The 14,331-nt window shown below is 43.4% G+C and overlaps 1 protein-coding gene across 5 annotated transcripts in view; it reads left to right on the top strand.

The window, feature by feature from the left end:
* Positions 1–14,331, top strand: part of Als2 (alsin Rho guanine nucleotide exchange factor ALS2) — a 72,883-nt gene that overhangs the window by 31,685 nt on the left and 26,867 nt on the right. For 3 of the 5 annotated variants that reach the window (XM_063267376.1, XM_006245001.5, NM_001013413.1), the window contains 5 exons: positions 1,551–1,733; positions 5,163–5,334; positions 7,763–7,943; positions 9,730–9,795; positions 12,917–13,079. In XM_063267376.1, the coding sequence (XP_063123446.1) occupies positions 1,551–1,733; positions 5,163–5,334; positions 7,763–7,943; positions 9,730–9,795; positions 12,917–13,079 (765 nt within the window). Of the gene's footprint in view, positions 1–957; positions 1,089–1,550; positions 1,734–5,162; positions 5,335–7,762; positions 7,944–9,729; positions 9,796–12,916; positions 13,080–14,331 lie in introns of those variants that run through there. The other 2 variants (XM_017596517.3, XR_010054614.1) reach the window with 2 other exon arrangements.

Below are 14,331 nucleotides of genomic sequence, written 5' to 3'. Positions count from 1 at the left end.
AGTTCTGAAGTTGTTGGGTGTTTTGTTTCAGTTTGTTTTGGTTTTGGTTTTCTGGCATTGAGTTCAGGTCACCAGGCTTTAGAGGCAAGCATCTTTGTCCTCTGAGCCACTGTAGGACCTGTAGGACCTCTTATGTAAGCCTCTTTAAAAATTATTTTATGTGTGTGAATGGTTTGCATGGGTATGTATGTAAGTGCATGGTATGCGTATCTCAGATCCTGTGGAACTGGGGTTGCAGATGGTTGTCAGCCATCATTCCGGTTCTGGATCTTTTGCAAGTGCACGTAACAGCTGAGCCGTCTCTCCAGCCTCCTGAATTTGTTTTGACTGGAGATTGTGCAGCCAACACTTGCTGGCTTGTTGGCCTTGGTTGGAGTTGGTAGTATACCCCTGAAATCCGGTACTTAGGTAGTGGGGGCGTTCAAGGCCAGCCTAGGTTAGACAGCAGAGAATCTCAAACACACAGACTGGGTGATTCTTGTAAATGTTTTAATTCATTCTTCTCACAATGAACTGGAAGTCCATTATTTGCATGACTTGATTTGAGAACAGAGTGCCATGTCCAGAGACAGTAGCTGAGACATAAGTAGTAGCAGTGTGTGCACACTCACATTCATCTGGTGATGCACAGGGTTTACCTGCATAGAGGTTGAAGGAAGCTGGAGGTTGGGGGCCGTATTTTGTTGTACACTTTCTTAATGAAGTCTTGTTGAGGAAGGCTGTGCATCAGACAGACAGTGATGAATAATAGTAAGTGGTAGATTGCAGGGTACCTAGAACCTTGGCTACTGCCTTTTGATGGAAGCTCCTAGATTACGACGTGGGGCCCTAGTGTTTGAAAACCAGCAGTTCAGAGCTTGGTTCTCAAGCATTTGTTTGCATTTGTTGGATCACCTGAAAGCCGGATCCCTCCTGGGTAATCTGTGCTGAGAGTTTGCATTTCTAACACGTTTCCAGGTCCTGCTGCTGCTGCTGCAAAGACCACTCTCTGAGAGCCACTGGTCTAGGTCCACGTAGATGGCTTCTCAGGGGTCCTGCCTGTTTCAGCATCCTGGGAGTTGGCACAGTGAACTGGCATCAGAGAGATAGTGAGTTACAAGTGGGAAACTGAATCTAAGGGTGTAGTTGGCAATAATGACATCTAGCCTTTTCATTATCTAGATTTTTTTTTCTTTTTAGGTAGATTTTTGGCACATGACTGAATGTGGATGGGCAAAGGTACTTTCTAGGTGTTACTGTTAGAGCAGGGCTCTCGAGTCTCTTCATTGTAAAATAGCCTGTTATAAACACCTACAAAACAACGTTAAAAACCAGGAGCTGTGCTTTTCCCTTTCCATGTTCTACTCTTTCAGATTTTTATGAGTCAGTTTAAAAGCTGAACATGAGGTATCTTTCTTTTGCTGTCTTCTGCAGTAGATGGGCACAGTGCTGGAAGAGGTCCTCTCTCACAGTCATGGCTAACTACCTCATGCTGGCTTAAGTAATCCATTCCGTGCAACTTGAGTTCTCCTTGGTTCCCTTGGACGGACGGTATCTTTCTGTCATTTCAGGTTAGCAGTGAAAGTGGAGTCTGGAGTGTAGCTGCAGGCCACGGTTATTCCCTGTTTTTAGTGGACACTGAAGACTTCCAGCCTGGGTTGTATTACAGTGGCCGCCAGGACCGTGCAGAAGGTGACACCCTGCCAGAGAATCCCAGTGGTACAACGACTCCGGTACTTCTCTCCTGTAGTAAGGTGAACTCCAGTAGGAATTGGATCCTAAGGCCCACATTCTGTAGCATGGAGAGTCTTTGAATATTGCTGTGACTGTAATGTCCCTGACCTTGATTAAGCACTCTGACTATGTGTAAAGCGCAAAGCCCTTCTCACTCTTCCCTCCTCTTCTCCTTCTCTGCTCTACTCTCCCCATGGCACCTGTCACCATGTAAAATGGTGTGTGATGTTCTTGTCTGCTGTGTGCCCTACTGTAATGTGAGGCCATGGGATAGGGTCTTGAGACTCCCCCATTCACCTCTGTGTCTGCGTATGCTGTTTTGTTACCTTTTGGAGGCAAGGTCTTGACAAGCATGCAGCCCAGGCTGACCTGGAACTTGCTGTGCAGACCTTCGGCCTCCTTCCCCTGAGGAACTGGCAACCACCCCTGGCGTGTGCCCTCATGCTCTGCTCGGTGCATACTTTATACACAGTGTTGAGGCAGCACTCTAGGGGCCTACACTAAGGCTGTGCTTTCTGTTTGCTTGCTTTTGGATGTGATGCTGGGGTTGGAACTCAGGGCTTTGTGTGCACTGAACAAGAACTCACCTCCTGAACTAACCTCTAGTCCCCACACACTGCCTTCTGAGCTGTTTTTCTTCATTTCTCTTTTGCCATGCTAGGACTGGAACCTAGTCCTGCAGCGAAGTCTCCCAGGGCCCTCAGGTGAATTATATCAGGAGTTCTTTCTGTTGGGGACAGTGCTAACTTGAGGCTTCTGAACTGAGCTCACAGAGACAGAGGTCCCAACAAGTCGCTGGCGGGACTTACCTTGGGACCCATTGGCTTTCATTTCTGCTAGCTTAGCTGCTGCTTTTTCTTTTGAAGGTCCATATTCTCATGTCTACTTTTCTAATTCCTGTCCCGTTTCCTTATATACTGCTTTCCTCACATCTTCATAGATGATGTCAACAGGGGGTATAGCCCTCAGTGCTGGTACGTTCTGGATTTTCTGTTCTCATTGTATGGACTGTAGTTAGTCCTCAGCTTTCTTGTTAGTAAGCTCTGAATGTATTGAGACAAGACCTTAATTACCAAGGGCAGCATTGGCCAAGTGTTGGCTCTTGACCTACATGTAGTCTGTTTGTGGCGTGCTGATTGGCCCTGGGCAGTAGCTGGCCTGTCACCACATGCCCTCTGGAAGACTTCAGTGTAGATGAAGGATGAAGGATGAGGCTCTGGTGTATGTCACCAGTTTCCTTGAAAAGTTAATAGCCACAGTGTACTGCCTGCCTGCCTGCCCGACTTAATGAAGAAATGTGAATAAAGATATCAACTAATTTTGTTCATTCTAGGAAGGGCAAATGTAAAAAAAATGTTCCTTTCAGAGAAGAACCTTAGCACATGCTAACTATAGACGGTCGTGGGTTACACGTGACATACATTACATATGTACAATGGTTAATGACCATAGCAGGGTAAGTGGCATGTCCATCACCTTAGATATTCTTTTTGTGGTAGGAACATTCAGAATTCTTTTCTACTGGCTATCTTGAGATATTCAGTTAATTCTTTTGTTTGTTTTGTGAGATAGGGTCTCTCTACATAGCCCTGGCTGTCTCAGAGCTCACTGTGTACATCCTCCTGCCTCTGTTTCCCAAGTGTTGAAATTAAAGGCATATGCCACAATGCTTGGCTCTTCATCTGATTATTGTCATCATCCTAATACGTATCCTACCATATTCAACATCAGACATTTTCTTTCCTTCTTGCAGTTCCCTTTCTCACGTTCACTGTCTCTTCGTCCTTGCCCGCACTGTCCCTCTGTCCTTGCTCCCTTTGGTAACCACTGCTTTCTAGTCAGTTTCTGAGGCCATGCCTTTTGTCTCTGCACCTTACTGTTTCACTCTCTGCCCTTCAGTCCTGCCCGTGTTATTACAAATATCAAAAGTTCACGTGGGGCTGAATGGTGTTCCATTATATACACATTACTTTGTTTATGCATATTTCTGCCAAGAGATGCCTATGTGATTCTCTATCTTGGCCATTGTGAGTAGCGTGTGACTACAGATGTCATCTTGACAAACTGGTTTTTGCTCTGTTGGAAATAACCGAGTAGTGGGATTGCTGGATCATGTAGTAGTTCTTTTTATAGGTTTGTTTGTCTCACTGAGGGGCCACCATCCTGTTTTCTTTTCTGGCCATACTATTTTAAGTTCCTATCAACAAGGCATAGGGCCCTCTTTTTTTCTGTGTAAGCACTTTATTGTTGTCTTTTGGGTAATGGCCAGCCTAAGTGTTTCTTTCTTAGGCTGTTTGAGTATCCTCTGGGAGATTCTACTCAGGTCACTTTCCCACTTTTTAATGGATTATTTGGGAATTTTTGCTCCTGAGATTAGTCAGTTCTTTTATACTCTGTGCATTACCCCTTTGTTGGGTGAGCAGTTCAAAGGCATTTTCTCCTGTAGATTCTCTTCACTTTGCTGAGCCTCCCCAAAGCTTTTAGTGTAATACAGTCTCATTTGTCAGCTTTTCCTTGGCTGCTTGTGTTTTAGGGTCATATGCAGAAAACTCTTTGTCCAGGCCAGTATCCTGAGGCACTTCTGTGTTTTCCTTATTTTGTTTCTTGATTTGATTTGTGAAGTAGAGTCTCACATTCAAGGCCAGCCTCAGATCCATCCTCGATCCTCCATCTGTCTGGGATTGCACCACTCCAGCTCTTTTTTTTTTTTTTTTTTTCTTTTTCTTGATGTGTGGTCTCACACAGTAGGCCAGACTAACCTAGAACTCAGTGTGTAGCCAGGATGGCCTTGAGGTGCCAGCATTCCTCCAGCTTCACCTCTGAGTGCTGGAATTATAGGCCTGAGCCATCACATCTGGCCCCGTGTTGGCACTTACAAGAGACGAGATAGTGCAGAGGCCTCGATATGGCTCAGGGCTCCTCCTCCTCCTCACTAATCTTGTCCATGTAAAGTGAGGCTTGAGATATGTAGCTCTTCTTTTTCTTCATTTAATTTTTGTTTTCATTCTTTTTTCTTTTTCGAGACAGGATTTTCTCCGTGTGACTCTGACTGGCCCCTCAGGAACTCGCTCTGTAGACCAGCCTGGCCTCAAACTCACAGAGATCTGCCTGCCTCTGCCTCCAGAGTGCTGGGATTAAAGGGCTCCGAGATGTGTAACTTATCATTTGGGTCTTGTATGTCTAATGGAGATGAATAGAAGTGGGTGTGTACAGTTACTCACATTGAACAGTGGTGTGTGAATACAGCAGCTCCAAAGCAAACGAGAAGAGCTCTGACATGCACTGTTGTTAATCTGCACTTCTAAGCGATTGGCAGTTTAATAACCTGCTTACCAGCTCCTGGGCATCCGAACCTTTGGTTCCTGACTGCCACTGTGACCCATACAACATGTCAGATCACTGTTTATGAATGATATTTTATCTTCACTCTCTATTTCCACCTGTTTTAGCTTGGATATATCAGCAGAGTGACAGCAGGAAAAGATAGCTACCTAGCCTTGGTGGATAAGAACATCATGGGATACATCGCCAGCCTCCATGAGTTGGCTACCACAGAAAGACGGTTTTACTCGAAACTAAGTGAAATCAAGTCACAGATACTTAGGCCTCTTCTCAGTCTGGGTAAGTTGACACCTTCCACTCCCTGCCTCCCGGCTTACCAGGGCTATCGGTTTAGCTGTGATTCTGCATTGTCAAGAGGCTTATCTGTCTGTTTGCTTATTTGCTTTAGACAGGGTGTCTTGTAGCCCAGGTTAGGCCCAATGCATTATGTAGCTGAGGAAGATCTTGAACTCTTGATCCTTTTGTCTCCACCATCCAATTGCTGAGATTGCAGGTGTAAACTACCATGCCTGCCCTTTTCTTTCGTGGTTGGTTGGTTTGTTTGTTGAAGGCCCAGGCTGGCCTCAAACCATCAGTCTCACCATTACCTGGGACCATAAGCAGGAGCCGCTGTGCCTTGCTCTGAGGAAACTGTGGTAATGGTTTGCTCCCACATCCCATTCCCAGGCCCCAAGCTCTGTTTCCATAGTCCCCTAAGCTCCTTCTTCCTATACTTGTAGAGACTGGAGCTTTGGAAGATGTGGCAGAAGAGAAAAGTAGATTCTTTGGGAAAGTTGTCCCTAGGAACTAGACTTGAGTAATACTTCTGACTCCGAGTCCTTACACACTGTATAATTTCCAGGAATTTTTCCCCCTAATTTTTGCTAGAATTGTATCATTCATATATGTGAGTCAATTAAGTTGATGTTTATTCAGTCACAGAGAGGCATTGGAAATGATGCAGTAAGGCAGAAGAAGAAGTTCCCATAGTCCCTGGGCTGCCCCATCCTTGTGTCTAGGGTTTTTGGGGTCTCTAGGACATTAGCATAGCATACATAGTGAGGTTTGGGAGCTGGGCTATATGATACGTCCCTGTCTCAAAAACAACCCTCTCAGCCAGCAAAACGACCTTTCCCTTCAGTTTTTCTAGGTTTGGCCTGTGTACAGAAATCAGAGATTTCTTCTCTTACCCTGTAGCTGCTGCTGGGTTCAGGATTTAGGCTAATGGTCCAGTATAGCAGTTTTACCGCGGTAAGGAAATGTGGGCCTGTGTGCTGAGCTCATTGTCTCTAATAGGAAATACCTACTGTCCAATTGCTTTTGTTGATTTGGATTTTGTTTTATAGTTTTGAGTTAGGGTCTTATGTAGTCTGGTTAGCCTTCAAATCTCTAAAGATGACTGAATTCCCTTTCCACATTCCCCAGTACTGCAGCCACAGGCTTGGACCACCACTCCTGACTAATGTAACCAGGTTTGGGAATACGGTCCCCATATACCCTGAGGATTTATATTTTTTGTTTGTAATCTGGTTTGCTTTGTAAGGGTTGTAGAGCCCCTGTTGTGTAAAATCTCCCTAGGGTGGGCTCAGGAATTAAGGGATTTAGGCAAGAGAAAGAAGCAGCAGGTACTTCCTGGGTTGTTCTGAAGAAAGGGGAGACTACTGTCTGAACGGGTCTTGATTTCTCTGTTGGTCTTGGTTATTCTCGTCAGGCTCATTGCTAGAAATGAGGAACTGCAGCCTGGGAAAGTCCGAAAATCTGCCATTGTCCTCTAGAATTGAGAGTTGCCTTGGCCACCTGAAGCGTAGATCCCCGTGTGCTGAAGAGTTGGGCTTCTCCCTGGGTCAAGTGGGTCAGCAGCCAGTGCAAAGAGTTTAAGATGCTAAATAAGCGCTAAGGCCAAGCTGGGGTGGAGCTTACTTGCCACAGTGCTTTCCTGGCATGCCTGAGGCCCTGAGTCAGTTCCCAGCACTGCATAGGACAGGGTATGGCAGCGTATACCTGTAACCTAGCTCGCAGGAGGGAGAGTGAGTCAGAGGATATGTAAGTTCAAAGTCATCTCCAAAAACAAAAACATCTATTTGTAGGAGTGAGTTTAATTCTTGGCTGTTGCCTTAATACTACTACTATGTGAAATTAAATAATTCATTTCTCTCTGTTTTATATTACTTATTTTCAAAACTTAACAGGTATTAGTTTTATTGGGTCTCCAGTTTGTCTGTTATTTTTTAAAAAAAAAAGTCACCTGGGAAACTTTTAAGAGAAGCATTCATCCTGAGAAGCTAACATCAAACCTGCTGAATCAGAGACCTGACAGTTCCTATTGACAAGGTCGTGGGTGTGGCCTATGTGCACATGTGTGCAGAGGTGTGCGTGGCCTGTGCATGAGTGTACTGAGCCAGAGGAGTCACTATCTGTCTTACACCTTGATTCAGGGTCTTACACTGAATCTGGAGCTCGCCAGTTTTTAGCTAGGCTGGTGGCAACAAGCCCTGGGCTCCTCTTGTCTCCAACATCCATTTCCCACTTGAGGTTGCAGCCCAGGTCTTCCTGCTTGCACTTTTACCTACTGAGCCATCTCAGGGATTACTGGAGTTGATTTTGTAACGATTTTGGAAGTGGTTTGGGTTCCATAGATCAGAATTTATTTCAACAGAATAAGTATTCTCGGAAAGGGCAAACTTTTAAGAAAGCATTTGGTTTTCATGGTGATATCATTTTGTTGCAGAACATTTGGGCACTGTGACCACTGTCCAGCTGTTGCAGGAAGTCGCCAGCCGGTTCAGCAAGTTGTGTTACCTCATTGGGCAGCATGGAGCCTCACTGAGCAGCTACCTGCAAGGCATGAAGGAAGCCAGGAACCTGGTCATCATGAAGCACTCGAGTCTTTTCTTGGACAGTTACACAGAGCAAGTATCAGTCTGAGGTCATGTTCAGCCTCAGCAAGGGGAATTTGCAAGGGGAACCACTCCTCAATCACAAGAGTGGACGGGGACAGTGCCGCTAGGCAGTAGGACTGAAAAGCAGTGTTTAACCTTAGCCAGCGATAGTTTTGCAGTGCTCAAGATCAGTTTTCCTCCTGAAGGGGGAAAGGTTAACAATGACAATGAGTTCTCATATTCCTTTCTATGTCCAGCAGTGAGGAATAGCATACTTTATTAACACACAATATTCTGTCCTAAGCCTGCTTATTTTGTTTACTTAAGTAAATTATACCAAAATATGAGGAAATAAAGAACAAACTTATTTACAGAGCAGCTATGAGATTGAAGCTGTTCTGAGCCTGCTTGTTACTGCTGTGTGATGGGACACTCTAGCTACATATAACATAACAGTGCTTTCTGAATAGCACCATGGATGGTTGTCTACTCAAGGATCTGTTCATGTTTTGTAAGAAAAATATACCAAGTATATTTGTAAACAAAGTATTTCTTGTTTTTTCTTGATTTGTATTTTGGTATCATGATTAAAGTATTAATTTAAGTGTTATTTTAATGTAGACCAGGTGACGATGTTGGTCTGAAATATGTGTTGTTTTTATATGCACTTTATTTAATCTCCCACCATCTGACAGAAACTGACTCAGTGTCAGCACGTGCCAGGTGCTGCACAGAGTTACAGCCTGGGGTCAGCGAGAAACACCTGTTGCCAGGGAGTTCCTGTCATGCCAGTGTTTTCCTTGGGTTATAAATATCCCAAGGACTAATGAACATGTGTTTATTATCGAAGGCTATAGGCAATGCTAATCAAAAGATTATTTAAAGTTGCCCTTTCCCCACACCAGTTGAAATAGCTTCCCGCAATTACCTTAGTATTTTCCTTTCAGACTTAGTCTAAGTGACTTCAGCCTCAGGCAAAATTTTATTGGAATTCGTTGTCTAGGAAGAAATATCTTTGCTTTATTCTTCTAACTCATCCAACATAAAATTGATAGATGATAGAACTTGACACTAATTTATTTGTATGATTAGGCTTTGTTATTTGTGTGAAGGTTTCACTTTTCATTAGTGCAGTTTTCTGTCTTTGTCCTGTGTTTACTACTATACCTCCATCTCTCTTTCTATTACTTTTGTCCTTTTGCTTTAAAAAGCAGTTTTTGATGCCTTGGGCTACTGTTTAAAATAGATTAGTTTCCCTATAGGTAGGATAAATAAAACTAATTTGCATCTTGAAGGACTCTGCACAGTGGCTCCTTTTTCGGAAGACTCTCTCTGTCCGTATCAGTTGCTTGCTAGCCCAGGAGTGTGTACGAGCGTCCCTGCTCAGAGCAGCTTGCCTCTGCTTGCCCCAGAGCACTGGTAGCATTAATCAGGATGCTCTAATGTCGGCCTCCCTCACCCCCTAAGTGTTCTTAGCCTTCACCACTCCTTTTCTGAAGACTTAATTGGAGAACTTGAAATGAAGATTCAATTGTCATTAAAAATCCTACAGTTTCAACATGCTTTCTCCAGCAGGTTAGCAAGTGGCACCTGCCAGGCAGGTCTGAATGGCACAGTGCTTTTGAAATCCCTTTATGTTAATATTCCTATTGACCTTGCATTGCTCACTTTCCTTCTGCATCCATCGGCCTGTTGTCTTCTCCAATGGCAGTGAGACAACATTCTCAAGTTCATGAAGAAGATTTCAAAAGTGTCTAGATATGCATTTGAAACCCCTCACTAATTAATGCCTATGTGTCTGTTTTTTCCACCCAAGGTATTGTACATCAGTTTCAAATTTTCTGGTTATGGGAGGATCCCAGCTTCTTGCTAAGCCTGCAATGTAAGTAACCTACACAATGCATTGTTTTCAGCAATAGGGTCTTCCTGTCAGGTTGTAGAAGGATAACCAATAACATTGGCAATATCCTATAATGTCAAGGAGGATCTGTAAGACCTCTTGAGCCAAAACTCCAAAAGTTGTAACCTATTCTTGATACTGGAGGTTTCATTTGGTAGAATATGATGTCTAGTTGGGGTATTGTCTCCCCCACTATATGATAACTTCATTTGGACTCCTTTTGTACATATTAGGAAACTTCTACAGTAGTAGGTTTCCATATCTTAAACTATGTTCTATAGTTTGGATATTTGGGAGTGCCATCGGAAGTGTTGGCATGGTCATTTACCCATTGAATCAAAGTGTAGAGTTCCATGACTCTTAGGACAGGCTCTGTTAGCCCTGACTGTCATTAGGTACAGTAGAGTTCTGAAAGAGCACTAAAGTCAAAGGTGTGAGATCCAGGTCCTTCTGATGCACTGCTTTTTGTTAGCCCTCACCCTTTGAGCAACTCTTTTCACAGCAGGAAGCCTACTTTATTTCCATCTGGAAAGCAAGAATGCTTTCTCACCTTTTGGTAAAGAGCAGATGTCTGTGGTGGTCCCAGAAAAGCCTAGCTCGCACAGTATATTTGCATTGTAGCTTTTAGATGGATAATACAAAAGCCTCTAATACAGTACACTGACATGATAATAAGGCTAACTGAAGCGTTCTATATTTTAATAGTAAATACTTCAAAGGGTTAGGGATTTAGCTCAGTGGTAGAGTGCTTGCCTAGCAAGCACAAGGCCCTGGGTTCGGTCCCCAGCTCCGAAAAAAAGAAAAAAAAAAAAAAAAAAAAAAAAGAAAATACTTCAAATGTTCACTCACCACCCACACTCACCAGTTGTGTCTGGCAGGGTCGTTGTTACACTTTGATGCTGATGGAGTGTGGATATCCTTCTTTGCTGAACTTTGCCACTTTTTAGCAAAGGATTGCACTAGACATGATAAAATGAGTTGAGGTGCATTCTCTCCTCTTCTGCTTTCTGGAATAATTTGTACAAATCAGGGATTGTCTATATTCTGAAGATTGGGTAGAATGTATCTGTAAAAAGCTGTGTACTCTGCAATGGCAGTGTTTACTATGGGGATTTTCAAACTACTGGTGTGGTTCTGTAAGGAGTAGGTCTGTCTGGGGCTTACTTCTTTGGAAAGCTGTTCATTTCATCCACTCAGCTCTGCTAACCTCTGGCACTGTCCCGGGTGCAGTTTTTCCTACTTTGTTCATTGTTGTCACATACTTAGACCTTTATCTTTTCTTCAGTTGCTTATTTTTGTGAAGCAATGACTTTTGTAGGGATTACTTAATAGAAATATGGGTGAGGAGTTACATACAGAAGCAGAAATGACTGAAAGACAGCTACATCACCAAAGCCCTTCCCAGCATGGGTGACAGTTCACAAAGCTGGGAACCTAGAGCTCACTACATAGTCTGCAGACAGCTCAGCAGGTTGGAGAGTGTCCCTTTCAAGTGACTCTGGTCTAAGCCTCTTCTAGATAGCTGGTCTGGTCTCAAGAGTCTTCTTTGCAGCTAAGTTTATTTATTCTTGGCACGAAGGGGCCTGGAGAATCTGGTCAGTTTCAGGAACTTCCTGCAAGTATTTGGACTTGTTTACCTTCCTGCTTTAGGACCTTCCCTGCAGAATGGAATGTTTCAGTCTCAGAGGAAACTGTTACGTGACACTTTTCTCTTCTTTCAGCTATTAGTTTCTTCCTGGCCCCTCTTCAATGATCCCTCAAACTTGGAGGGATGACTATATATATAGATATCCACCTACAGGTAAAAATTAGGCCAGAAACAGTCACTTGTTCTCTGTGAGTGGAGGCTGACAACATGGGTGATCTCATTTCCTGGATAGAGTCTAGTCTATTTATTTGTAATTTTCAAATTTAATCAGAAGTTCTCTTGCTTTTAATATTTTCAAAGAGTGGTTGCTGTTTCTCATTTTGTAAAATGTCCATTAGCATATAGTAATTATACATAATAAAGCTTAATTACAACATTTACATACCCGTGTAGAATGTATTTTGATTAAATTGCCCTCTCTTCTCACTCCCTCTATCAGTTCCTCTTCTTTTTTTTTTTTTTCTTTTCTTTTTTTTGGAGCTGAGGACCGAACCCAGGGCCTTGCGCTTGCTAGGCAAGCGCTCTACCACTGAGCTAAATCCCCAACCCTGCCAGTTCCTCTTCTTAATTACTACCCTTCCTCTTCTGTGGCTCCTTTAAATGTTTCTTTTAATGTTTTCATGTCTTTCTTTTTGTCCCAGCATTATTGTTTTTTCCCAGGAGCAGGGCTATTCCAGGGCATCACACTAGTGACTATTCCAGTGAAGAAAATGCCTCTTCCTTCCATATTAACCAACCATTAATTATTAAGAGTCCTTGGTGAAGGGTGGAGACTCTTGTTTTATAGTTCATCAATTTCTGCTGTTTCATTTGTGTTCACCTACTAGTCTTCCCAATTCATAAATTTAGAGAGCTCATTAATTTATTATTATTTATTATTATTACTATTACTGAGGCAGAGTGACCTAGGCTGGGTTTAGCTTGCTCTATAGCTGAGGTTCTCATTAAACTCCTGACCCTGCTGCCTCTCCCTCCTGAATCCTGGGATTACAGGTGTGCACCACCACACCGGGCTCGTCTTAGTCCTGTGATTATAATCCAGTGGTCAAAAGGGAAAGGAGGAGCTTAGAAGGATTTAGGTCCATGCTAGTGCTTTGAACAAGGAGCTTGCTTTTCTACCAGTGTTTCTGTTCAGCAGTGTCCAGACATACCAGATCTGTGAAAGTAACAGAATGGTGCCATTTGTTATTTATCCCCTTTCCTGGAACATGGGGAAAGATCTGTTACTAACCATTTCTCTTATGTTGCTACCAGTGCTACAGCTTGCACTTTAAAATCCTGTTTTATAGGTAAAAATATTATGATTGTTATTCATACCTCAGTCCTGTTATTGCATCTATATTCATTTATAACACCTAGGCAGTGTGCGTGTGTTCAGAAGTTACGGCAGTGAAACTTTCTGTGGCATATCGTTCAAACCAGATGATCCACTCATTCTTTTTCCCTCTTTTCCAGTGATTTCCTAAATAAAAACCAAGAACTCTTGCAAGATTTGTCAGAAGTGAATGATGAGAACACTCAGTTGATGGAAATACTGAATGCGCTGTTTTTCTTGCCAATCAGACGACTTCATAATTATGCAAAAGTTTTGCTAAAGCTCGCCACTTGCTTTGAAGTGGTAGGTCCTCTGTGCCCCTTTGAATACTCAGGAAGCCAAGAGTCAAAAGTTTGGATTAAGTCACCTTAAGATGTTGGGCCCCATTAAGTTAGTATTTGTGTGTTTAATTACGATTTCTTTCTCTGTGGAGTAGTGGATGTAGAAAGGATATGCAGGTTGGAACAGGTTTTTTTTCCAAGCTGTGGATTCATTTCTGCTCAGGGCCTAATTCAGACTCACTTTGTGCAGCTGTGAGAGCTGCTCCTTCCTTGTGTCAGGGTGTGTGGAGTACACGCTGACTATGGGTCACATAAAATCTGGCGAGGAAAGAAGGCATTGCTGAGGTAGAATTGCCAGCTGGCCTGGGCTCTTGGTAGAGTCATGCCAAGAAATGTGATTTCACTTTGTTTCCAGAGAAACTGTACCAACCCCAAGGTTCCTTAAAACCTTCACATCCTGGCCTGCCTCCTGACCTAGGCAGACTTCAGATCACAGGGTGGAGGCACTCATAGGAGTTTCTCCATGAGATCCTCCTGTGATCTTGATCTTTTCTATTTTTTCAGTCTGGTTCCAGTTTTAATTTAAAACTGATGTAGTTTGGCTATGCAAGTTTGAGGGACCTGAACACAGTGGGTTACAGACATCATCTCAGTCAATAAAGAAAAAATCTGTACTAGTCCAGATAAGAGTTATTCAGGAAAAGTAGAGTGTGGGGGAATTTGTCTGCAATCCCAGCACATGGAAGGCTGAGAGGCAGAAGGATGAAGATTTCAAGGCCAGGCATGGTAACACCTTGTCCAAAAAGACCTGTAACTAGTCTGAAGGGCGTATTCCGGAGACTGATGAGTTCGTTTAGTTTGCCATCAAGGCCCCACATAGTAGACACCCTCTTCTGTTTTTTACTGTTTCCCTCCCTCTGATTTGTCAGTTCCCATCCCAGCGTGTTGTGTTTATGTGCTTGGCATATCCTCTGGAAACACAGCTAACCCTGCCTTTAGTCTGGCAGCCTTTGACGCTATGTCCATGAACACTTCACGAAGTCAGGGGTCCTACCTGCCCGTCTCTGGCGTGGCTACCCTGTCTGTGCTTTGCCAGTTTTATTTCTTCAGTTTCACTCATGGTCCATCCTTGGTCTTTGTCTTCATCATACAGCATCAGAGTCACCTTTGAAAGCCTTGTTAGCACGGAGCACACTCTCATTCCATCACTGCAGATTATAATTTACAAGGCTGAGGTATAAGGTAGATGGTATATTGTATGCATGTAGAATATA

Source organism: Rattus norvegicus, chromosome 9 (assembly GCF_036323735.1).
Source record: "Rattus norvegicus strain BN/NHsdMcwi chromosome 9, GRCr8, whole genome shotgun sequence".
In the NCBI taxonomy this organism is placed as follows: domain Eukaryota; kingdom Metazoa; phylum Chordata; class Mammalia; order Rodentia; family Muridae; genus Rattus; species Rattus norvegicus.
The sequence above is the reverse complement of the archived record's forward strand: the minus strand, read 5'-3'. Positions and strand labels throughout refer to the sequence as shown.